Genomic DNA, 26,785 nt, shown 5'->3' with positions numbered 1-26,785 from the left:
CTGTCTGAGTGCACAATTGAAAGCACAGTTCCACAGTGGCAATTTTTCATTGAAAAAAAACATTTTTCATTAATAAAAACAAAAATGACCGTAGGTTCTGGAAAAGACTGATAAAGTAGTGTGTTCAGGACACCAATGATGATTTTTGCTGTACAGTTTTAGAGAAAGTTCAAGTTAAAAGTCCCACATTTGCACTCTTTAAAGACATTTTTAGAGAAATCACATATTTTCATAATGAGAACCTAATTTGTAATTGATGGAACAATCCTAACAGTTTGTTCAACGGGCTTTTAGTTCCTGTAACTTGCACACATGTGGCAGTCTTATAATTTCTGTGTTCCACTGAGAAATTGTGCCAAAGATTGGAGAGATGTCTGTCCTGCACACCACTCACTACTTACTGCATTATGCACATATAATGATACGAATAAAATGGGTGATTTCATTGCAAACCGACCAGATTGTGTGACGCAAGATGCAATTCCGCACTGATGTGGTAGTTGCAATTCTGATACAATACCCAGACTTACAGTCTCAAATTTAAGTCAACCAGCTCTAAAGGACAATCAGTTTCACATTTCTAATGCTAGAACATAACATTTATGTTTGTTAGACACTATATGGTTTGTTAATAGCAAAATCTTAAGTGCATGACCACAAGAAAGTCCATGTGTAAATGCATCCATGAGTCACACAGACAACAGGAGGTGAAGGTAGCCAGAGATCCACTGGGGCCATTCTGAATTTAAGTGTTTTTGCAATCTTATTGTCAAAACCACAATATACTGTGGCAGTCTTCTTATATTTTTTCCTGAAGCAAATGCAGAATTTCCCTCCTCCTCCTCCTCCCCCTGCAGCCTCTCAGAGCAGCTGCGGTGACTCACAGAGTGCACAGTCAGACGAGGCAATATTCGCCCTGTAAGCTGAATTATGAATGAAAATAATGTCTTTTATAATTAATGTTGTCTTGCACTTCGTCAGTCCAATATAAGATGTGCAGTGTCATAGATGTGTTGATGGCGAGAGGACATTTCTAATCGAATAATGTCAATAAAGGACAAGCAGTAACACTAGACTCTGTTTTAATGAGTTAGCACTTGAAATAAATAGTGCCTGTGAAACAATCAATGGATATTAAATAGTTATAATTGCTCCAAGGAGACTAACGAAGTGAATCGGTTAACGGTACTAGAAATGAACCGAGAGTCCCGCCTTTACTGTGTGATTGGTCCAGTAGGTTGTCAATCACAGCGTCCGGCTCTGTGATTGGTCGACTCCCCGCTGTGAGGAATCTCCCTTTAAATGTTCACTGCACAGTCAAGATTTTGGAGGGGGACTTCTCTCAAGTGTCCAAACTGAGGGAAGCTCGCCACGGTAACCTCCGCCGAGGCTGGAAGTTCGCCGTAGCCGAAGCTTATGAGCATCTGTGGCCCAGAGGAAACACTCCGCAACCATGGAACTGGAGGAGAAAGCGAAATATGGTAATAATTCAAGCCCGAAACGGCGCACGCTCCACTGTGTTTGTCCCGGAATAGCGAGCCCACGACTGCAAGTTCACGCCAGCCACTTTTGTTTTGGTACAAAACGTTACTCTAATGTGTATGTGGCTGTTTTGTTTTGAGCTTTTTGTTGTCTTGTGGTAGCAATGAGTACGAGTCAAACACTTTCTCTCTCACCCGTGACTATTAATATCAACATTGTGCTCACATTCGTGAGTTTACTACTTCAGCCTCACTTACAGTCAATACACATGACGTTCTCTCTCTGTCGGGCTTCGGGAAAACACATATAATACAAATATAATAGAATATAGAAGTGGCTGTTTTATTGTCAGAGATTAGTGTCCCAGTTGCTCTGCTGCTTGTCCAGTTGCTGCCACATTCCTCAGACTGGTATGGCCTGAAATTAGCTGACGCCCAGCTCTATAGAGAGCTCAGCTTATTAGAAAATACCTCCAACTAGTGAAGAGGGTCTTCATCTGTCAGCCAAACGACTCTGGTATCTCATGGTGTCATGATGGAAAACATTAAGTTGACTTTCTTACACAGTTTCCTCAGCTTTCCTGGTCTGATTATCGCTCTACAGTCTTTGTGGTTGTAATTATGCCCTCCTTCCTCCATATACCCCCTGTTATAAATGTGTTTTTACAGCGGCACACCCTCCTTCAGTGTGCTGGTGCAGATATACTGTCCTTTCCCTGAGCAGGCAGTGTACATAGTTAGAGCAATGCAACAGAAATCAGCAATAAATGATTGACACGAAGAGATAAAGTGTGCTAATGGAGCCCGCTCACTCATAATCGCTCTTGTTTTGTATGCAGTCGTGAATTAAATGGAGATTTCTGTATTTTATACTGTGCTGTGATGTGTTAAAGGTCCACCAGTGTGACATCAAGTAGAGGACTCTTCTTCTCGCTTGTCCCACTCCAAATTGCATAAAGTAAAATGACGTTGTATATTCAGTTTCTGCTAATATCCCCCCTAAATGTCACATACTAGACCTTTTTAAATCTAGGTTTTTCAGAATGTACTCTGGAAAGGTTACTAGCGTCACACGGGGCGGGATGTTTACATCCTTCTACGTCTAAAACAACTTAACATGTTAACATATATAATTATGTCAAGTTTAAAATGTGCGAGTTAACAGAGGAGTTTGTCCATCCATTTTTCATTGTGAAACTCTTGTCTGCTAATATATTCTTATCATGGTGCATGTACAGTGTTTTTCCTCCTCTTCGCTGCACACACCCATTTCCACTCTGATGGCTAAGTATCTAACATTTCCAACCCTCCTTAAAAAGAAATCATCATAGAATGCCTCCTTGTTTGTCAAGCGAGCAACAATACTTTTGATCTAGTGCAAACAAAACGCAAGCACGTCTCACTGAATGCTGAAAGAGAGAAACAGCAGCAGCAAAACAGCTTCCAGTTCACAGTTAAAGGGGAGACCTTTCAGAGGAAATGGTTGGATCTGTCCCAGTTTTACATGTTGGAGTAATTTCAGGCTGAGATAAATAAAGAAACCTCAATGACAGGATTTGAAGCAGCCATGCAGCCTTGCCCTGGTGGGGACCTGGTGTAATTATAAGCCATATTTTGGAAAGTGGTTTGAAACCTGACTCCAAAGGGCTCTCCGATCACTCTTGCATGTTTGTAAGAGCTGGTTTACGTTGGCGTTTGCAGTTTTACATGTTGTCTGTTTTCAGTTCACTCGCTGCAGTTGAGCTTCTTCGCTTGAGAGGCAACAACAGTCTGCCTCCAGTTACTGTACTGTACCACGTTCCCAGCAAATAGTCAAAGACGACTATGTCGTGACAGCACGGCCACCCGGTTCCACTTAAATGTGTTCGTTCGTGCAGCGGCAACCTAGGCAGCACCATGTGACCTTGCTCACTGTGCAGTGGTCCTGCCAACTGTCCTACAGACTGAAATACAGAGCAGTGTTTTCAGAGCAGTGACTGATTGGTTTTTAAGGTCACAGGAAACGATGTTGTAGAGAGAGAGAGATTTGAATTTTTTTTGGGATGTGAAAGCAGGACCAACCCAGAGATCCGTTCTCTGTATTTCTGGGTTTGTTTATCCTGGCCGACCTCTCTGACTCTTAGATTTGGCGAGATTTGGAACTTAAACTGCTGCCACTGATAATGACGGTTAAACAGAAGGTCAAAGTCTGTGTGATCTGTGTGAGATTTTGAAGTGGAAACAGTTAGAGATCAACCTTAGATAGTTCTTTGTCCCCAAATTAAATACCATTCAGTATTTATGCTGTTGTGTGAGAATACTGAATGTCCCTTTTTACAACCAGTTACAAATGTCTCAAACCTTTTTTCCAATCGATTTGACATATAAATAAGATTAGTCTGATCTATTTTTTGAGTGAGTAATCATGTATAGTTACAGTGTTGCTCACTTTGTAAGACTATAAATAGAACTTGGCTAGACTTTAACACGCTACGCCCTGTTACTGTAATGAAAGACATGGAGAGACAAGCAGGGGGCAGCAGCTGTAGCCTCTATGATAATTCACTGGCTATAGTATCACAATTTCATGCTTCTTTTTGTATTTCAAGAAGTTTGATGTTATCTATGTCTCGGGTCAAGACTCAAAGTAATGTTTCATAACAGACATTTCCAGCCATTACATGCCAAAATGTCTGCTGCCAAAGAGATTGTGGACACGTAGGAATCAGCAGTCACGAGAGAAGAGCAGATGTTGTAAGTAAATACTGTACTAGAAGGAACACTGTAATAGAACCCCCTCCCGCAGGATGTAAATTTGGGGCAGGATAAGAAGCATAGTTATGGTTTCACTTTTGACTTTTGTTTCTCCGGCAATGGAAAGTATCAACAAAAGGGCTCCAGTATTATTTGACTATTTACATGTTTCCATTGTTTGTCATGTCATGTCATACTTAAAGGACCATGATGATGATGATGATGATGTATGGAAACACATTTTATCCATATAATCAGAATCAGAATACTTTTTTGATCCCCGAGGGGAAATTCTTGTGTTACAGCTGCTACTATTCAAAGAAAATGAAACAAGGACAGAAAAATATAAGAATAATAAAGAATGACAAGAGTAAACGTAAACATATGTACTCTAATATAAAATGTCAACATAATACAATATATACAGTAGAGATGTACACTCTATGCAGTGCTGAATGGATGAGATGGTTGTAATTTGAGTTATTATACATAAGTTGGTTATTGTATATAAATACAGTAGGCTACTTCATAGAGTGCTGATGTCTTGAGCAGTGATGTCACTGTCTGTCCACAGGATTTCCACAGAAAACACTAGATGATTGGCTTTACATAAATAAGCTGCGTTCTAGAAAACAAGCTCTTTCGAAGAGTCCCGTCTCATATTTATGACTTGTTTTTTTCTGAAATCTCAGAGTTCAGGATGATTACAAGTTTACAAAATCTACTGGAAGGCAGGATGGGTTAGGACTAGGAGTCGTTTGTTAGGGACTTCTCTGGATTTACCTCCAAAGTGCTTCAGACGAGGACAGAGAAAAGACCAGTGTTTACTTTTTCCCGTAATGACAAGCTTGATGATCGAGGAGAGGTTCTCCAAAATGACACAGACTTCGCTCCACTCCTCCTGGACTCATACGTGACTTGATGCAACCATGATGTTACATTTCTCTTTTCACTGCTAACTGGCTAGAACGGGCATGACAGTCGTCTGCATTTATACTGTACGTAGAATCAAAGCACACTAAAGAACCAAATAGAGGCACATTGTCTATAATGGGCGCTCTTGTAAAAGCCTCACTTTAACTGCACCCGGAACTAAGATGAGGTTTTTCAAAGTAAAGTAATTATTTATTAAATCTGACTCCAATTGATTAAAATAACTTTATGATTAAATATCAATGAGAATTAAAAAAGTCACCTTTAGCAACTTCTTAAGGATTGAATTCTGCCATTAAGGATTCTAAAACTGACTTTAGTTCAGGGATGGCAGATATAGGTGTAAACCATCATATTGAGTCATATTCTAAAAAAGGTTTTAGAATATGACTCAATTGTTACAGAACATGATACTCAACTTTTTAACTTGAAGGTTGAGGGGTATAAATGTTATCTAAAGAAACTTCCCATATAACTAATGACTTAATAACAGAAAACACATCCTTTGCTACTCAAATCAAATCACAACAAGGCAATATCAGGAATGAATGGTTAACATACAATGTTTATTGCAATGTCCAAAAGTGAATAAGCCATAGCCAGCATAAACAGATATTACAACACACCTGTTCTGAGTTCTGGTAAGCAGTTAAACGCCCACAGTGGGTCTTCTTTCTTTCCTTAAATATCCAGACACTCCCACCCAGATACTTACCAAATGGAAATTTGCATGGAGACACATTTCATCTGAAGAGCTTTTAATCACCGGAGTTATATGACAATGAACCACTCAGACCTGATCACCTCTCGCACTGAGACCTTGTGACACACAATGTTTGTAGTGACGGGAAGTTTTGAGGAGACATTTTGGAGTGACCAAAGTGGGAACCACTAAATTCAAGTGATCAAAGACACAATACACACAAAGTGGTTCCTTCCAGTCTGGGGGAAACTTCTAATCTCAGACATGAGAAGTCTAGGGTCTTATAGTGTTACTGAATGGTGGTAAAGTGAAAGTAGATTAGAATCTGCCCGCGTTCAAATGTTTCTCATGAATCACTCTTAATAACTCCAGAGCTGTGGGTTAATAATATATGATACATAATGACAGCTGCTCTGACAACCAACGTGCACATGACCATCGGTAGCATCGGTGTAAAGAAAGTAGATGGATTTGAGAGCTGTTTTTGTTGTTGTTGTTATGTTTTTGTCATTGTTTGTCAAAACTAAAAACAGATTGTGATGAAATTGTCAGAGGATATTACCCAAGAAAGAAAGTATTTCTTTTGACTTTGGTGCTTTGGAGTGTAATGACACTGTGGGAAACTCCGGGTGGTCTCTCTAGTTGTGATGTGTTGTCATTTCTGTCAGCCTCTCCTTTCACTGTGTCACACAGAATGTGCAGTAAAACCAGTGTTACATTGGCCAAGAAACAAGAATCACATGGATGGAAACTTTCAGTCACTCGAGCTGAGGTTTCTGTTTCTGGCAGCATCTGTTAAAAAAGGGAAAAACAGCAAAGCATTAAAACCCTCTGTGGATTCTGTAGAAGTTGTGAGTGACCCCAAAATAGCAGCTGGAAAGTTTGTTTTCTTTTCTGCCCCACACAGTGGGAGAAAACACTTTGAGGGGATGAGATTTGTGGCAGTTTAATAAATGAAATCACAATTTCCCTCCTGTTTTTAGTCATAGATTGTGTGTTTCACTTCCTGCAGCTGATGGTATGTTGCCAAAAATACCTGCACACCTGAATCTCATCTGTCCTCCTCCACTGCAGCTGCACTAAACACCACCGGAGGCAGTATTCCTTCTTGTTTTGTCCAAACACATGTTTTTGATAAAGAACCTCACAACTTTTCCTCCCCCACCCCCCCACCAGCTCGCTCTTTTTCCACTCCACCTCTTCTCCTCTCTGCCAGCCTTGAAGATCCAACTGCCAGTTTTGGGGATGGCTGTGTTGAAGACAGACACAGGCAGACACGGCACACACAGAGTGGGAGGAGACAGATGCACAGGTGGAGCACAGATTGGAAAGGAGCAGTTGTTCCTGAATAAAGACAGAGTGCAGGAGAGGGGGGCGGGGAGTCTGAGGTGAGGTGAGGTGGAGCGTTGCAGGCTTGCTGATCTCACGGCTATTCAGGGACAGGTTGGACTGGTTTCTCCTCCACAGCACTGGTGTCATTTGGCGGCTGTTGTCCATAGAGAGGGAGGAAGAAGTGACGAGATTAAAGAGGGAGCGTGGAAAGAGTGAACGGGTTCTCTGCACGTTTCAACGTTTGACTCGGAAAGACATTTCACCATGACAGAGGATGGGGACTATTATGGAAAGCATGGTAACGACTCTTTTCTGCCTCACTTTCATGTTTGTCTGCTTTGTTTTTGGTTTATTCCAGTTCCATTTTCTTCTAATACTTGGCCAAATCGCTCAAGTGTTAGTGTAAATGTCTCCTTTTCGTACTGCTTCAGTATGTAATGATTGACCTCTGTGTGAAACCGGAGCGGAGGTATTGGCATGTCAACACTGGGGTGAGAGTGTGTGTGTGTGTGTTTGTGTGGAACCTGCTGCTGCTGCTGCTGCTGCTGCTGCTGCTGCTGCTGCTGCTGGTGGTAGCCTGTGATTGTACAGGTGTGTGAGAGCAGGGAGCTCTTATATCAGTGTTTTTCTGCCACAAATGTTTTTGTGCCGCATAAATAAGCACATAGCAAGCAAGCTTTCTCTTCCCAGACTGTGTACCTGCCTCCTTTAGACCTGTCGCCGTAGCTACATAGGCGTGAAGAAGGCCTCACTTGAGTTTGTAATCGATTTTGTTTTGGACCTCTGTGTGTTCATCATTGTAGAAAACACTGCTGGGATTAAACCAGACTGTTAAGAAAAATGCCGTGTTCCACTGGCAGCACTGAGGCCCAACCGCACATACTTGAAATACACAAAGCCCATGCTCTTTCTCAAAGGAAGCCGTGACCTTTTTAAAGAGCCCATCTGGTAAATGCTCTCTGCAGCATTATCTCCGTTAGCACATACATAATTTATATGTAAAGATGCCACAGAGAATATCACTCTCCGGTACAGGCAAGGAAACTATGTTTATAGAGCACCAAACTCATACAAGGCAATTCAAAGTGATTTATAAAGACATTAAAAAAGTGACTGGGAAATCTCTCTGTGGAGTCATTGTCCAAGTGCGAGGTTTAAAACGTGACAATGCAGCGCTGGTGTTAAAAATGTTGGTCCCTTTTTGTTCGAATATAAAAACTGTTAATCATTCGATCAGTGTTTGTGTTTTGCTCTTGGGCTGTAACGTGGCACGCTGCCATCGACGCTGGAAAGATGAATCCGTGGAGATAACAGACCATGAGCTTCCTGCTTCTGGCGCACTGACCTCCGATAACTTACGGCAACTCTTTCTCTGTCGCCGCATCGCTATCGAACGTTCATGATTTCACAGAAAGTTATGTTAATTCTGTGACTTTGACACTTTGAAACAAGGATCAGTTTAATCTAATATTCACTGCTTCACATTTTACACACACACACACACACAGTCGGCTGCTCATAATGAATAAACATACTACAACCCCTCCCGTGGCTGTGTGAGTTACACTGGCCTTGTCTTTTACACTGGAGTTTCTTCTGCTTAGTCACTAGGGAGGAATTTGTCAGGTTGCCAGGCGTGTCGGCCTGGAGGGAAAAGTCCTCTGACAGGAGAATGAGAGGAAAAGACGGGGGCGTACCATTTCTTAACCTTGGAGCTCGTCTTCCCATTAAGACCCATGGGTGTGGATTGAAACTCCTGTTGTTGTGTAAACAGTTGAAGACCTCTCACCAACCCAAGATGCAATGCAAATGCAAAAGCCCACACTGAGTAACAATGCACTTCTTCTTTTAAACGTAGGTGAGCCGAAGAAGTATGACCCGACGTTCAAAGGCCCCATCCACAACAGGTGAGGTGGAGATGTGATTTTTAAACTCTGGTTTTTGTGTGAAAATCACCACTAAAAGACATATTTATTTTTTATTTTTCCAGAGGCTGCACAGACATTGTGTGCTGCATCCTCTTCGCTATCGCCATTGTGGGTTATATCGCAGTAGGAATACTTGGTAAGGAAATAACACTGCAAATTAAAACCTAACTTAAAAACAACAGCTTTTTTTTTTTTCAAACTTGAACTTTCTGTGTCTCTGCTTCCAGCCTGGTCTCAGGGGGATCCCAGGAAGGTGATCTATCCCACAGACAGCCGAGGCCAGTTCTGTGGGCAGGCTGGCACCCCACTGGAGTGAGTTACTTTCCAAGCATAGCTGTGAATATCCCGCTTACTCTAATGGACATTTCATTTTCTTCTTCGATACTACACACACACACACAGCTCAATAATATCATTTAAAAACACAGTCTTTAACGTTGTGTTCACCAAATGTTTTCATCTATCTTGCCCTCATCAGGGTATATGAATAAAAACAAACGTAGGCCTTATGATGCTGCTTTTAACTCACTCTTTTAAATACATATGACACAACAGTCAATCAATACAACATTGCTCTTCCATCTCAATTCAAATCAATGATCACAACTTTATTTATATAAAATTGAACTGTTTTGAATTGAATTGAATTTGAATTGAATGACTTTATTCCTCCCCCAGGGGGGAAACACACATTCACAACAGCTCAGTTAAGAAATGAGAATATGAGAATAAAATAAAATAAAATGAAATAATATAAAATAAAATGAAATGAAATGAACTCTTCTTACTTTAATAATTGAATTTTCTTTTACCCCAGACACTGGGGAATTTATTTTGACTGCACAGATGTGAGCTTTCACATGAACTCATGCACTTTCTCTGTATGTTCTGATAAACAGGAACAAGCGTCTGTTGTTCTACTTCAACATCATGAAGTGTGCCAGTCCTATGGTGCTGCTGGAGTTCCAGTGTCCCACCACACAGGTACCATATGAAGTCTTCTCTTTTTGCTTTTATCTGCGTACGTGTCAACAGTGTGGATGAATTACAGATTATACTGAAACAAGATTGTTTTGTTTTTTTATATCCTGGGCTTTGCAGACACACACACATGCACAGCCAATTTTTTACAGGCATTAACAAATCCAATCTGTCATTGTCAGTGCACCACAATCTTTTTTAGATTTTGAAAAGACATTTCATACCGTATAGTTATTTTTATCTCATTATAATAAGGGGAATATAGAAGGAAACTGTGACTCATTGTCACTTTCACACATTTTCTTTCTTATATTTTAAATCTGTTTCAGCAATTTTGATTTAGTTTTGGCAGCTTCTGTTTCCTGTGTACACTGCAGTGAAAGAGCAAAGTGTCTTTTAATAGTTAATATTATTATTATTATTATTATTATAATTATTATTATTATATTTGCTAGTGTTATGTTGGTTAAATACTGATTGGTACGCTGCCAATCTGTCACATTTTCCCAATTCGTTGATTAGTTTCTTCCATAAAACACCGACAGTGGTGTCAAATAACAAAATGATCTTAGTCCACAAACCTGACATTCAGTTTCCTGTCATAGAGGGGGGAAAAAAAAAAGAAACCAGGACACCTTCACTTTTAAGAAGCTTAGAGGAGCGGAACCTGCACGTGTATGGCTGCAGCCCTTCTGTGTACGTTATCTAAAAGACAACTGAATTGTTTTCTGCTTTTAAATGTTGTTTAGATCTGTGTGGACAAGTGCCCTACTAAGTTCATGACGTTAGTCCAAGCTTACTCCAACAAAAAGGACTTTGAATACTACAAGAACTTCTGCCAGGAGGGCGTGACCGACTCAATGGTATGTTTGTTTTTGTTTTTTTTGAAAGCAGCGTTGTTTGAGACATTTTAGTGGAAACGCTTCTTTCCACTGTTGATTGATTGTCGACACGCCGTCTATTCTGGATTGACTGTGTTTCAGGGAATACCGGACATCCTAAAGGCACGTCTCTGTCCTGCCATTCTGACGCCAAGCGTACCCTGTGAGTTTGGTCTCCCAAAAGACTCCATTTCAAACTGATACAGGTTAAAATGTTTATACACGAATCCAAAAAAAATGCTATTCTTTCTTCCTCTTGTCTCCCAGTCACACGCAGGTGCTTCCCAGCTTTGGGCCAGAACGGCGGGGTGATCACTGTGGGAAACAAGTCTCAGTTTGAAGATGAAACTGGAAGAATTCGAGATGCCAAGGACCTTGTGGACGGAGTCAAGTGAGTACATCACTGGAGGGACTGTGACAAGACTACTCTTTATGTCACTTTAGGGGGGGGAAATAAGCTGTAGCCACATCATATTTTTATTTTTTATTTTTGAATATTACCTAAAGACTGTATGGTGATAACATGCATGCATCTCTCCACAGGAATGCCACTGTGGTTATGGAGGCGCGTCAGGTGGTTATGAAAATCTTTGAGGATTACACACAGTCCTGGTACTGGATTCTCATGTAAGACGCTCGCTGACGGTTGTTAATCTGTTCACTTTGATGCTGTGTGTGTGTTGTGCAGAAAGAACAAGCTGCTGAGTTTTACCTTCCCTTCAAACACTCCTCTCCTCTCCCCTCTTTCTCCCTCTCTCTTTCTCTCTCTCTCTCTCCAGAGGGTTAGTTATCGCGTTGCTCCTCAGCCTGCTCTTCCTCATTCTGCTGCGCTTCCTGGCTGGAATCATGGTGTGGGTCATGATTGCACTGCTGATACTGGTAATAGGATATGGTAAGGATGAATGCACCAATGACGTTTAATCATTATCTTTTGTAATGTTCTCTTCAGAGTAGTTCAACTTCAAAAACAGGTTTAAACTTTGAGCCATGGGTTAATAAATGCTGAAATGAAAAAAGAAGATCCGACTTGTTTATATAAAATCCTACCATGTTCGCGTTGATGCATATTAATATTTGACTTTTTACTTCCCCTCCACTTTGGGTTATTGAATAAAACCATGCCTGGACATGGAGCTAAATGCAGGGAGACAGATGAACTGCAGGCCATTGTTTGTTCTCTGTCATTGGGGAAGTGCTTTGCATCAACGGTGCATTCAAAACTGTTGTTTCCTGAGCGTTGAAAGGAGTCGGGCATGAGAATATATCAGTGGAGCACAGATACAACACGTCACCATAGTAACAGGAAAATAAGGGCGAAGAATCGCTAAATATATTAAATTTTTTGGTTTATCAAAATAAAAACCTGGCAGAAGTTACTTCAGTGGTTAATTTGTACTGTGTATTAAAACCTAAAGGAACCTAAAGAGAGAAACTGCCAATAAGAAACCAAACCAGAACTAACAAATAAAGAAATATTCCTTCCTTTAACTCACGGTTGACATGTTTGTGTTCAACTGTTGTCTCTTTTGGATGACTTTAATCTCTCCTGCCCAGGATCTACACCCCTGATATTTGCTGTTCTACTGGTTTTATATTTACTTTGAAGATTGAAGAAATTCATTTGCTTAGTTGTTGTTGTTCTTGACAGATAGATGAACTTTTATTCTTTTTTTTCTTATTTTTTGTCTTTATTATGTATTCTTTTCTGTTTGCTCAGGTATCTTCCACTGCTACATGGAGTATGCTGCTCTGAAGGGAGAGCCTGGCTCTAACGTGACGCTCCAGGAGATTGGCTTCCAGACGGACTTCACAGTCTACCTGCAGATCAGACAGACCTGGCTGGCCTTCAGTCAGTGCTCATCATCGTCATCATCTGTTGTGGACTTGCTGTTGAGAAATATTTGATCTCTACCTCTGCTTCTCTTTCTCTAGTGATCATCCTGGCCATTGTGGAGGTCGTCATCATCCTCCTGCTCATCTTCCTCAGGAAAAGGATTCTCATTGCCATCGCTCTCATCAAAGAAGCCAGCAGGTCAGATTTCACATAAGTGACACAGTCACAGATAAAACTGGCCAAAATACAAGATTTTTTTTATTTGTTTGTTTGTTTTTGTTTACAGAACCATTGCCCATATGATGTGCTCCCTTTTCTACCCTCTGTTCACTTTCCTCCTCCTGGCCATAGTTATCGCCTACTGGGGAGTCACTGCAGTGTATCCTTTTTTTTTTTATGTCATCAGAAAATTCATAACCACCTGAAGAGAAAATAAAGACTCTTGATCAGATATTTAACCAGCAGGTGGTAAAATAGAGTGAAAGTAACTCATATGATAATGATTTTAACAGTTATTTTCAAAACTCGGGGGAAAAATAAAAGAAGATTAAGCTAAAAATAATAGCTTTTACTGTGCGTTGGATGTTGATCAAAGTCGGTATTTGTTGTCATGATGGTAAACTTTAACATAAGTGATCAGTTTCTTGTCCACGTCAAATGAGCCCATCTACAAGGTCTTCAATGAGACGGCGTGTGAACACTCCAGAGAAGTTTGTGAGCCGGCTGTAAGTTTTCCATTATTTCTTTATTTTTAACCCTTTCAGTTTATCTTGACGTCATCGTATTAAGATCGTTTACAACGTGTTCATGGAAACTGTGTCTGTCCCCAGAACTACTCGACCAGTGACCAGCAAAGAGCGTGCCGAGACTCCCAGTGCCTCTTTGCGTTCTATGGAGGAGAGACCGTTTACCATAAATACCTGATTGCGCTGCAGTTCTACAATGTCTTCCTCTTCTTCTGGTGTGCCAACTTTGTCATTGGTCTGGGACAGATGACGCTGGCCGGGGCCTTTGCCTCATATTACTGGGCCGTGGTTAAACCAGACGACATGCCAGCCTTCCCAGTCTTTTCCTCCTTGGGGAGATCACTCAGGTCGGTTTTATTTTTTTGTAACATGTTGCTCATCTCTTTTCTGTTTTTATTACCAAAACCGTTTCTGTTTGCCTTGTTGTAGGTATCACACTGGGAGTCTGGCGTTTGGTTCCCTTATTCTCTCCATAATTCAGATCATCAGGGTTCTGCTGGAGTATCTGGACCACAAACTTAAAGGTTTGTTCTTGAAACTGAAAGGAGGCTTTGACTGGTCATCTTCAAACGTACACTTTAAGGATTACTTCACCGATTTGCGTTTAGCTTTGTATTACTAGAACAGGGGTAGTGTTTTTGAAAAAACATGTGCTGCCCAACCTCAGTTTCTCCGGAGTTGAGAAAATATCTTCATTCTTTTCTTCAAGATATTTGAAGATATTTGAACCCCTGTTCTAGTAATACACAGCTAAATGCAAATCAGTGAAGTATTCCTTTGAATAAGCAGCTATTCTAATAAATGATAAAGTGATATAAATGAAGTGATTACCTGACCGTGCTCCTTCACTTCCATCTCGTCTGAAACCTGTCCACGCATTAACAGCGTTCGCGCGCCTTCGTGCTCGCAGCAGAAACCTATTTTCAGACTTTACCCGGCAACAAGAAATACTATTTTCTGAAGACTGTTGTATGAATGGACGACGCAGAGCAGTCTGCCTTCGCGTCATCCATTCATAGATTACTCATTTCTGTTTACAGCGTGGGAAATGTCACGTGTGCACTTATAATTAACCCATCTCTTCATCACTCATTTATCTGTTGACTTTTGAAATGACACAGAAGTTCTGTCTCCGGTTCTCTTCTCGTTTCACAGGAGCCCAGAACAAGTGTGCGAGGTTCATGTTGTGCTGTTTGAAGTGCTGCTTCTGGTGTTTGGAGAAATTCATCAAGTTCCTAAACAGAAATGCCTACATTATGGTGCGTGTCACCGAATTCAGACCATTGTGCCATTGTAAGGATTTCAATCAATGTAATGGTTTCATTTCGCCTCTAGGTGGCAATTCATGGCAAAAACTTTTGTGCCTCAGCCAAAGATGCCTTCTTCCTCCTCATGAGGAACATGATCAGGTGAGTGTGTTTGTCGTGTAATGAAAACAAAACGTCAATGTGTATTTTTCTTTGATTTTTGGTCAAATGATTCTTTTTAACCCTTCAGGGTTGCTGTCTTGGATAAAGTCACAGACTTCCTCTTGTTTTTGGGCAAATTGCTCGTTGTTGGCCTCGTGGGTGAGTCTGCAGTATATATTTATGACTGGAACAATGGCAACTTTTCATTTATGTGACATGGTTTTCAGGTGATTTTGTTATAAGGAAAATTAATTCATTGTACGATGAAATTACAGTGAACAGGTTTTGTTTCGGTCAGTCTTTAAATGACTATGTTACTCATTTTAAAATGTAGATGCTCTTTATAATTACCTAATTACCTCAGCATTCATGTGCTGTTTATTTTATGGTTTTAATGAACGTGTTACAGAACTGTCATCCAGGCATCACTTCACTTAAAAGTAATAGATAAATCTATCGATATAATAGATGATATAATGTTTGCCATAGCGGCTCCTAAAATACTTTTATTAATACTGTTATTTGCCATGTGCACTGGAATTCTTGTGCATTTTTCAGTCTCCTTTTGTAAACATTTGAAAAAAATAATAAAGGGCAAACTAGTAGCCAAAAATCTAAGTGAGGAAAAAATAATCCCAGTCTAACAAAGATCTCCGTATGACGAGAGTTACTCAAGAGTTTTCTTTTGGTTTTGCTTCCACAGGCGTCTTTGCCTTCTTCTTCTTCTCTGGAAGAGTGAAAGCCTTTGAGGACACGGCTCCCACTCTCAACTATTACTGGGTTCCCATCCTGGTGAGTCTCGCGGTGCTTTTTGATTCCCAGGACAAAAAAAAAAATGCTGTTTTATGATCCCAAACTTTTAATTCAGGGACTCACTCTTTGACGTTGCCAAACCATCGTGACCTAATTCACAATAGACATCAGGACGAGAGCATATTTTATTACCATTAAGAAAAATACGAGTTGATCAAGTAGATTCACAAGTCTGATGAATCATAAACTCTGTATTTAAAACATAAACATGGAAATCTTCAATAAAAGGCTGAAGAGCTCCCATTCTCTGACAATGACTGATAAGATAATTGTTTTAATTTTATATTTCTTACACTTAATAAAACATACATTCCTGTCGTCCCCCAGACCGTGGTGGTTGGTTCGTACCTCATTGCAAATGGATTCTTCAGCGTGTACAACATGTGTGTGGACACTCTGTTCCTCTGTTTCTGTAAGTAGACCTTCTCACCTTTCTTCACGTCCATGTTGATACTTAGAGGTTGTGTACAAGTGTGTCGGATCGATTTAAAACGTAGGACATCGAGCATTGAAGACGAGTTACGATGAAACGTAATAATTGCCTCTTCTCACTTGATGAATTCTTACTTTGCTGCTCTTGGTGTTGGGCTGTCACTAATTCTAAGTTGCATGAATATAAAGAATAATAACAGTCTGTGACTCACAGTATGTTAAGCTCGGGGCTGTAACGGATGATAATCTGAAGTGCATGCTGGGTGCTTTTGCTTGCTTGCTATTTGACTTTTTTCTCTTTTTGTCTCTCCTTTCCTTTCCTTTTCTTTTTTTATACTTCCTACAATTCACCTCCCTTTCCCCTTTCCCACTGGCCCTTTTTATACTCCTTTTCTGTTCCCTTCATTAACACACACGAATACTCGCACACGGTAAGGTGAAGACCTGGAGCGCAATGACGGTTCGGCCGCGAGGCCTTATTTCATGTCGCCGACTCTCCGTGAGATTCTGTGGAAGAGCAAGGCCGAGGACTCGTCTTCGTTTTCCGCTCAGCAACGGGAAGACGAGGAGTTGAAACAGCGGCAGACTAAAGAGGAGGATGTGTCTTAGAGTAGTTTTTAGGAGAAACTGAAGAAGCTACAAGCACATGAACACTGAATACTCCTTTAACAACTACAGTTAAGAAGTAGAAAATTCTCTTTTGCACTTAACCCACTTGTCTCAAAGAGGCAGATTGTGGTGCAATGATAAGACGGACAATTCCAGGTTCAGTGTTTTCGCTTCACTACACTCAAAACAAGTAGATTCAACCTCTTTGTGTTGAGGACTGCATGAAAGACCGTCTTTTTTATTCACTACTTGACCCCTAAACATTTCACTTTAACCTAAGGAAATGTTTAAATTTAAATTGACCATTCACTAAATTCCTCTTTCAGACAGCGTTTGTGCGTTCACAGCTTAGAAACGAGCCTCCAGATTCTAAAGATGGAGAATTGCCGTCATGAAGCTAAAACTGATTGAAGACTCACACCGTCCGTGTTTATACAGATCTCTCTATAAGCCATGCATTCACTATATTTTTCTCATCTCTTCTGTCGCCCCCTGGTGGCTATTCAATGTATTATAAATTATGGATAAGGCCAAACCCGGAAGACTACATTCACTATTTATAAGCTGGTAAAATCATCTTTTTTAACTAATTAAGAAATCTTGAAGCAACAGTAACTACTGGGATTAAGTGAAAGGACAATTAACCAAGCTTGTCTCTTGGAACCAGTGCTTTAAAATGTACATAGGATTATTACAGGCATAATTTGATGCTTTGTGAATATGACAATCTCCTACTGGAGGGGATGAGATTTTAGTGTTGGCAGCCAGGTCTGTCGTCGTCTTCTTCTTTTAATGACGCAGTTCTTTGGATTTCTGTAGCTGCTTTGTGTTCAATATTAGGATTTTCAGACGTAATCTGAAACGTTTCTTGTGCAAAGAAAAAGTGCATTTGACAGCCTCTGGCCACTTGAAACTTGAAGCCGTTCATGTGCCTGATTTACTGTGTTAACGTTGGTCTGTTTGCATCTGTGACTTAAAATAAAAAAGGGTACTCGCTTGTTTACAGTCGGTGCAAACAGCACAATATAATCATCAGTGGTGCGTTTGTTAGTGTGCTGTGTCATCGATGCACTTTATATTTTCTCCCGTTTCACACAAAGCCATTACCGATGTGTATCTGTGTGAATGAATGCTGGCGATTTTACTTGAAGGTAGTTGTTTTATAATTTCATGTCACGTTTATATGATTGTGTAAGGTTCCCCACTTAAAGGATTGATTTTTCTACCTGAAGAAAAAACTGGATTGTGACATTCAAATATAGGCAGGAGTTAAACATTTAAAGAAAAAAAAAAAATAGCAGATGTTTAGCTGAAAAAATACTTAATGCAAACAAATAATTTTTTCAATAATCAAAAGATGCATTATACATTAATTTTCCTTTGTTGAAAATAAATGATGAATTATTGAACTTTTATCCTTTTTTTTAAACTTTTGACATTTGTCTCAAATAAAATTCTGTACTCAACTAGATTATTTTTGACCAAATGCTTTTTATCTAGTTATTGTAATTTAAACTAGGGCTGCAACTAATGATTATTTTCATATCCGAGTAATCGTTTGGTCCATAAAATGTCAGAAATTGTTGATCAGTGTTTCTCAAACCTGGAAAGGAAGATGTTCTCAAATATCTCGTCTCATCTTGTCCAAAAACCAAACCTTATTCAGCTTTAATGATTTCTTTGTTGTGTGGAGCAAAGGAACAAAGAAAATATTGACATTTAAGAAGCTGAAAAATCAGAAAACTTGCTTTAAAACTTGATTATCAATTTAGTTTGACGATTCATTCATAATCGAGTAATTATTTCAGCCCTAGTTTAAACTAATATTTAATCCACTGCACCCTTAATGTGCAAAATCCCAACATAAAGTGCGTGTCTACTTATGATAATTCATCCTGTTTTTATGGGTTATGCTTCTGTCTTGACATAAAACTGATCACTTTTGTGGCATGTGAGAATCTCTCTGGGCGATATGAGATAAACACTGCTATACTGAGAGAGAAAGTTACGTACTACGGCTTTAGAGAGAAGCATGTTTGCAACCTAACCATGGATTAAAATGTCTGCATGTACCATTTTTTTTCCTTCTTCGTATTTAATTCCATTTCAGTGGAGGATCTGGAGAGGAATGACGGCAGTGCAGAGAGGCCCTACATGATGGCCGAGAGCCTCCGCAAAGTCCTAAACAAGAAGAACAAGAATCAGCCGGCTGAGTAGAGCTGCGTCATCTGACGGCCAAAGCCTCAAAGTGACTGTGGGCTGTAAAAGTGACTGTGGGAACAGGTCTGGACAGGAACCTCATACCATGGGTGACAATCAGTAGTGTTGTTTTTATTTTATTTTTTTTTGAATACCAAATGTGTCATAACTCGAGTCTAACGTGTGTCGGAATACTAGTATCCAATCGTGGGCTTCACGTTCCCGCATCCTCCATGTGGATTTTAACATTTTCAGCTTTTAAAACAAAATGCAGGTCGCATCCAAAAACAGTTTTAGTAAGATGTATATTTTTAAATTAAAGATGCAGCTTAATATTGTGTGTTATATGATGTTACGTATAAATGTTTATCTATAAAAGTTGTTTAAAATGTGCTTTCAGCCTTTTTTTTTCTTTTTATAATATATATATATATATATATATATATATATATATATATATATATATATATATATATATATATATATATAATCTTGAATTTTTAATAAATAAATGAATAACCTTGTTGTACCAAAGCCATTATGGTGCCATATTGTAGTCGAGGCCTTTTCTACATTCATAGTTTCTGAAACTGATGATGTGCAATCTTTTTTTCGTTATTTTTTTAAAAATCTATAAACACATGGAGAGATGAATACATTTGAACAAATCTAACATTTATTCTATACTTGATATCCAGGGTTATACGTCGATGCTTATGTCAAGCATTCGGATTTGTATTGTTTTTGAAATAAATCATAGTTTTGTACATATTTATTTCGGCCTGTTTCTCTTTTGAACTGATGGCTAATTTGCAGATATGCTGATTAGGCTGCATGGATCATTAAAATGTTCAGTTACGGGGCAAATGCAGGTCTATGGTTCCTGAAAATTTGAAAACATTTCCATAATCTGGAAAATGAGAGATAGTTTTGAAATATACTCTCAGGAAACCATATATTTCTTAGAGCGCATTATTGTGATTATTTCTTACCTGGTTCAGTAGATTATGTTATATGTCGATTTCAAAGTTGTTTACACCAGTGTTTCCCAATCCTGGTCCTCAGGGACCCACTGCATGTTTTACATGTTTCCCAAAGAGAGAGAGAGCGAGCGAGAAACCCATTTATGTCACAGCAAAGGAATGTGAACAATGACAGTAAATCTCACTATATATAGATGCGGCCTACATGTTGGAACAAAACCTGAGATGTGTAGCCTGTGTGTGTGTGTGTGTGTGTAGGTTAACAAGTTTCTTGTTGCAGTATGATCATATAGTTCAAAATGACCATATGCAGACTATGCGAATGCATATAGGGCCTCCAAGCCACCAGGGGGCCCCAAAGCTGCATGATTCAGCCTCATCTACGGAGAATTAAAATGACATGTCTGCTATGTTATCATCCAGTGGAAGTTGTCTCTCAGATATTTGCCATTTAACATTACTTTAGGATTACTTATGATTAATTTATTAAGTTTAATGTGTATTTTGTTTGCTTTCTCATAAATATAAGGCTTATTGTGGGAGTGAATTATTGCTAACTCATCTGAGTTAGTATTATTTTTTTATGTTGGTTTGTTTTCATTGTTGCACTTTAAAATAATATTTTTTATTCTAGGGAACGGTCTATGTTGATTTATGGTTATCATGTGCAATGGCCAAACAAACAGGAAGTTTTTGTTGTTTTTATTGTTTGCACATTGATAAGGATTCTGGCTCTTTGCTTTTTTTACTCAAAGTAATAGCCTCATTTATTTTTCTGTTGACTTTATTTCTTTATTTTATTCTTTATTTATTGACATATAGAAGATTGTGGTTTTGCTTGTATCAGTTCAACGTGTAAGATGTTTAATTTTAACATGAGATTGTGACATCTTCGTGAATTTCTCCATAGTAGTTTGGCAAACTTTGGGGCCCCAAACAGCATCTAGCATAGGGCCAACACTAAGCTAGAAATGGCCCATATGACGGCTGGTTACTGGGGTGACAGAGGAGAGCAAACAGAGCCAGTACGTTATGACAAACATTCTGCAAAGTAGTCGTCTTCCCATTCAGTCTGTATCTTAACAATCATTCATAAAGACAGAACTCCAGTGTGCCCACTGTCCTTGTAACCCACTTTCCAACTACACTCTTTTAACTTCTAGTTTCTTACCTGTTGTTCCCCTTGTGGCCATGAGATGGAGTGCACAAGCTAAAATAGGTCAGAAGAGGCTCTCACGAGGCTTTAGTGTTGACTTCACGCAAGCCTCACCTGAGGGTTGCAGCAGATTGTGATCATCTTTCTCCTTGAATCATCTCAACCACAAGCAGTGCATCTATCACTGCCACGTCGACTTGTTGTTGACACCAGATTAATGGAATGAATCCTTCAAAAGAGCATTTGGTATTCTGTGCTTCAGCTTGCGGCTGGTATAATGTCTGATGAGTTCCTTTTCTACATTCTTTACATTTTCTAGGACCTTGTGGTTAAATTGTGTCAATCAAGGATTAAAGAACAATAGTTATGACGTCACAGTGGATTCATATCAGATTTCACATGTTTCCCTCTACTGAAAGTACAGTGCCAGCAGTTTCAGGTGATATTGTAATGTCATTTGATTCAGCATTGTGATAGCACTGCTTGACCTCAGGTCAGCGTTTGACTCAAGAGAGAACGATATTCTAAATGTTTTGGACACGCGTATATTAGACATGTTTTTAGACTTCTATAATAAAGCTTCATGACACCTCTTTATTCTCTGGTGGGGTCCCATAGCACTCACTTCTGGAGCTTCTGTCATTTGCTGCTCTTGGGTAAAAATCAAATGTAGATTCAATATTTCATATTTTCTATTTAAAAATGACATCCAGTTAAATTTTGTATCCAAGTATGTAGACACTTCAAGGCAAGGTTTTGTTTATAACACACTTTTCATAAAAGAAAACGTCACAGAAACATTTAAAACAACACAAAGACAATATTGAAAAGAAATTGGTACAAAGTCAAAAACTAAAATCCATAACAAATTGTTAAAAAGAGCATAAAAATAATGATGGATTAAGAAGAATAACAGAGTATCAAGGTTTTCTAAGCTGCTGGACTTTTATATAGATGGAGCCTTTTTTTGTATATTATACAAATGTTTGGACTTGATATTGTTTTATATGTCTTCTGTTTTGCGTTTTGTATGAGCCTGTGTTTTAAGTTTTTATGGTCCTGTAAAACACTTTGTGATGCTTGTCTGTGAAAAGTGCTATGTAGACAAACTTACTTTATCTTCAACATGGTGGACACAACATGCACCTGTACTTTGAGCAATAAGGCAGCTGTATGAACTGATGAGGACTGTTCTGATTAACCTACACAATATTTGTGGATAATTGTAGTTTCTAAATTGACAAATGAATTCCTAATGACATGCAATATTACTTTTCATCACTTTTACTGTTTTTTTTTGGTCTGTAACAGTCTGTCTATGGTTTTAATAATACAAATAAATGGCTTGATTTCTGTTGTGAATCATATCACAGCGCGCCGAAAGGTTATGTTTATCCATTCACAGACCACATGCTTGCAACACAAGTCGCTAGCATCGTCACCATTTTCAGGGAACGCAAATTCGGGTCATTATGTTTGAAGTCAAACACTGAGCAGAGATTTTGTTTGTGAATAACAAAAATATGCTGTTTTCTTAGCAGCCTTGCGTCACAGGTCATGTGTGGTTAACAAGGCTTGTCCCAGGAGGGTTTTCTTTCTTTCAAGCATTGAGGTTCATGGCCTCGATGCTTGAGTCATTATAGTGAGAGCAGTGGCATTCCTGGGAGTGACTGGTATACACTTGATATTTGCCACTGTGGCCCTGGTAACCTTAAATATGTGAAGCCGTCTTTCCCTAATAATGACAATATTCTTTTTTATTTATTTCAAGGCAAACATAGATTTAATAAGGTCTGAGTCACTTTCCTTTTGTGAGGAGATGTTTACACTCAGAGAAACCCAAGGGAAACTGCACTGTTAACCTCATCACCTGGCCAACAGCATAGCCTGTATAACAACAATCTAAAGAGGACAGGAATGGTTGTCAGTGCAACGACTGTCACGATTACAAAAGTTAGCAATCAGTATTGAAATTGAAGCATTTTTTTGAATGTTTGTTTCTGATCAGCCTGTGAATGTTAATCTAAGAACTCATGATCTGGCCAATAAAAGGTGAATATGACGGTGCAGAAGCAATTCCATACTTTTATGATTAAAGGCCCGCCCAAGTCATGTGGCTTGTGAATGACAGGATTTTTTTAAATGGTATTTGTCTCTCTCTTTGTGCTGATAAAGAATCATGCGTCTGCATTCCTTACCGCTGCTGCTGGGCATCAGCCTTGCTCTGAAGTCTTTTAATTCCTGTGTCCAGAGACCAAATGCCTGAACTCCATGAACCATGTGAGGTTTGAAGTTTGTATTTCTTTCCGATGGGAGCAGGGACTCACAGGTCAACACTTCTTTGTCCATTGTCAACATACAGTGTGATATGTGATACACTACTCTGCTGCCTGGAGTCCATTACCCCATGTGGATCACACTGAGGGTGACAATGTAATAAATGCTTGTCTTTGGCTTTGTCACTCAGAGGAGTTTGTAATCCTTGACAGGCAGAGAGCAGACGTGAAGATATGCAGTGGTTTGCTGATGACGAGCCTTACACAATTTGAAGAGCTCTTGGCATGCAGGGGTAGGACTGAGAGTGCTCATCAGTGACATTCCTACACATTGTAGTACTGTTCCTACAGTATGTGGTGTGTGTTTTTTCATCAGACGAGTTTAAACTGTAATGCCTGGCGTGACATTTGCCACAGACAACATCGTAACACATTTCACACAGAGGTGTTTCAAGAGACTGTGGGGACACAAGGGAAAGAGCACTCAGGAGGCCTACACTGAAACAAACTAAAGCAAGCTAGAGGCCTTGTTAGAACAGTTCCAACCTTCTTGCAGTCTCCTTTACATCCTGTACATAGCAAATCAAAAGTTATAAGCATGTTCTCTTACAAAAGTAGTTTGTTTTCTGACACAATGAGCCCCTTTTCAGCTTTGCCTGTCCCGTTGCAACGTCCCTATTTTCATAAGCTTTGATATAACTTAACTATTACTCCAGTGTTGTTGGCATGTCAGGATTTCCCTTTGTCCAAAACTTGGACTGTCCAGAAACCTGCAAATCTAATGACATTCTTGTCATGACATACATGTCTTTAATGCCAATTAGTGAATGTTAGCACATCAACAAGCTGATCTAAGATGGTGAACATGGTCAACATCACAGAAGCTAAACATCAGCATGTTCTCATGCTGACATCAGCGGTTCCTTCACAGCCAAAGTACAGAGCTGCTAACCTGTCTGTACTCTGTTATTTGAGTCTTACAATGTCTTTTAAGTCAACTTAGAAGTTGACAGAAAAAAAACTACAGGGGGAACTTTAACACTTTAATACAAATGCTCCATAAAAACATAATCAGACTGGGCTGTGTCAGGTTTATGAGGTGCTCATGCTGTCTGGTGTCATATTTGTATTTACAGCCCAGGCTAAAATATGATGCCTTTGCTATAAACAATGAGATGCACTCAGGGGGAAGAACCACACCTTTTGGCACAAGAGGGGTCAAGAAAATGGAAAATTACTCTGAACCAAGATTTTAGACAAAGAGGATACATGAATGGATGTCTCTTGTGTCAGTTGTTTGAGTGCTATTGTGGCTACAATATGAATACAAGCCTTGTGGTGTATGATGCCGTGATGTTGAACACAATACTTGTAACTCAGGTTCAAAAACAAACAAACATGTTGTTTTCTCATATTTTGTCTGCTCTTGTTATTGGGCGATATGTTTTTGTTGTCTGTTCCATCTGCAGAGGAAGATGTTTACACAGTTCATCAGCTGTGATGATGACACAGAGAAAATTGCCATAGGAGACGATGACAGTCTTTCAAAGAAGGGCTCAGCATGTTTTAAAGTTCTTGGAAAAGCCGGTGCCAACTACAGGTCAAATCATGTAGTTGCTCTTTATTTGAAAATGAAAATGTTTTTAAAAATAAACCATCTGCATCCAGACAAGCGTCAGAAACATTATGTATATCACATGATCATTAAGGCACACTGTGTACAATATGAAGCAGATTCTATCCTCTGAGGGGGTTTGCTTAGTTTCAGTAAGTACTTACTCATGAAAAACAACAATTCATCTTCTATAATAAAGTGGGGCTTTATGTGAGCTGGAGCCAATCCCTGCTGACACAGGGTGATAGGTGGTGTACACCTGGACAGTTACCATGGCCAACATACAGAGACAAACAACTATTCACGCTCACATTCACACCTACAGTCAATAGAGTCTCTAATCAACCCAATCCTCAATTTGCATGTTTTTTTTACGACCATGGGAGGGACCGGGAATAGCTAGAGAAAACTCATGCACACACAGGGAGGACATGCAAACTCCAAACAGAAGGGCTCTTTGTCATAACACAGAAAGACACAGGTATCAATTTCAGTTTGTTGCTACTCCAATTAGTGACCTTCTTGATGTGAGCCAACAATGTTAACCATCATGCCAGTATGTGGTCCCTTACGAGAACAATGATATGAACAAAGCTTCCTGAAATGAGACTGACAATGAGGTATATGTGAAAGTGAAGCATTAACAGAGCTGTTATGTTCACAGGAGACAATCAAGTTGTGGCCAGTAAGAACCATGGTATTGTTTTCAAAGGTTGCCATTTCTGACGGTCCAGATTGAAACACTGTCTTGGAGTTTTCAGACTAAAACAAAGACAGCTGTTTTGGACTCTACAACATTGGTGTGGATGGCAGGTATATCCAGAGCAGAATCAATACCTTTTTAATGAAAAAGGAGTCATGTGAATGTGGCTCAATCTTGATACTCTCTATGGAGCCTCGTTCACACTAAAGTGGGTGTACCCGAGATTTGTAATCCCAGATGGGCCCATTAAAAAAAGGTGATTAACACCATTCTATTGCCAGTGTTTGATCTGCCCTACATTATTTTCAACCTTGTATCACCTGTGTGTGAAATATTACATTACAAAAAACAACAACAACAACAACACAGTGGTGATTGGTGACAATGTTACAGCTATGATAACAACAGGAATTTCACTGTGCTGGAAATGATGATAAAAGTAAAATATCAATCCGTGGGTAGTATAAATTCCCAATTTACACTGCAACAAAAATTTGCCGGGCAAGGAAATGGGAATATATTTAATTTGACAATTGCATTTGGAATTTAAATTATTAAAATTGAACAGGTTTCATTGAAAAAACCCAGGCAGTACTAATTCATTTCAAACCGTAGACTGGCTATGTTTCGACGTTTTATTTCCATCTTCATAATTGAATCTCCCAGTTCGGACTTCTAACCACCGATTGTAATGGAATGCTGCACTATCCTCGCTCAAGTCCTCACACACATGTTCGTGCAGCATTCGTAGTGAGGACACGCATAGACATAATGCATTCCCTAGCCCTTTACCCATCACATCTAAGTGCCTAACCCTAACTTAAACCCAACTCTAACCCTAACCCTAAAACAAGCTTTTAACTCCCAAATTACTATTTAAAGAACCGAGGAACAGCCAACTTTGCCAAAATGTCCTCACTTTGCCAAAATGTCCTCATTTCGTAGGTCTATACGATTTTTGGTCCTCAGAAAGCCACAAATACAAGAACTGACACACACCCGCTCGCGCACCCACCCACCCACGCACCCACAGAGACT

At 39.5% G+C, this 26,785-nt stretch overlaps 1 protein-coding gene across 4 annotated transcripts; it reads left to right on the top strand.

Moving 5' to 3' along the window:
- Nucleotides 1–1,306: 1,306 nt before the first annotated feature.
- LOC122785156 (choline transporter-like protein 2) lies at nucleotides 1,307–19,407 on the top strand. Of its 4 annotated transcripts, none has more exons than XM_044050818.1 (22): nucleotides 1,307–1,481; nucleotides 9,041–9,089; nucleotides 9,173–9,246; nucleotides 9,338–9,422; nucleotides 10,010–10,094; nucleotides 10,841–10,954; nucleotides 11,075–11,135; nucleotides 11,240–11,363; nucleotides 11,516–11,599; nucleotides 11,752–11,864; nucleotides 12,690–12,821; nucleotides 12,905–13,004; nucleotides 13,093–13,185; nucleotides 13,447–13,531; nucleotides 13,637–13,899; nucleotides 13,982–14,076; nucleotides 14,708–14,811; nucleotides 14,888–14,961; nucleotides 15,050–15,120; nucleotides 15,665–15,753; nucleotides 16,102–16,186; nucleotides 16,643–18,224. In XM_044050818.1, exons 1-22 carry the CDS (start codon nucleotides 1,454–1,456, stop codon nucleotides 16,813–16,815), a joined length of 2,181 nt encoding a protein of 726 aa, XP_043906753.1. In that variant the 5' UTR covers nucleotides 1,307–1,453; the 3' UTR covers nucleotides 16,816–18,224. The 4 variants fall into 4 exon arrangements, with proteins under 4 accessions (XP_043906753.1, XP_043906755.1, XP_043906752.1 ...); XM_044050820.1 differs by lacking the exon at nucleotides 16,643–18,224 and adding an exon at nucleotides 18,926–19,407 and having other exon boundaries at nucleotides 1,308–1,481; XM_044050817.1 differs by lacking the exon at nucleotides 1,307–1,481 and adding an exon at nucleotides 7,215–7,480.
- The last annotated feature ends 7,378 nt before the right edge of the window (nucleotides 19,408–26,785 follow it).

This window comes from Solea senegalensis, linkage group LG19 (genome assembly GCF_019176455.1).
Source record: "Solea senegalensis isolate Sse05_10M linkage group LG19, IFAPA_SoseM_1, whole genome shotgun sequence".
In the NCBI taxonomy this organism is placed as follows: domain Eukaryota; kingdom Metazoa; phylum Chordata; class Actinopteri; order Pleuronectiformes; family Soleidae; genus Solea; species Solea senegalensis.
Note: the sequence above shows the minus strand (reverse complement) of the source record. Positions and strands in the feature narration are given on the sequence as shown.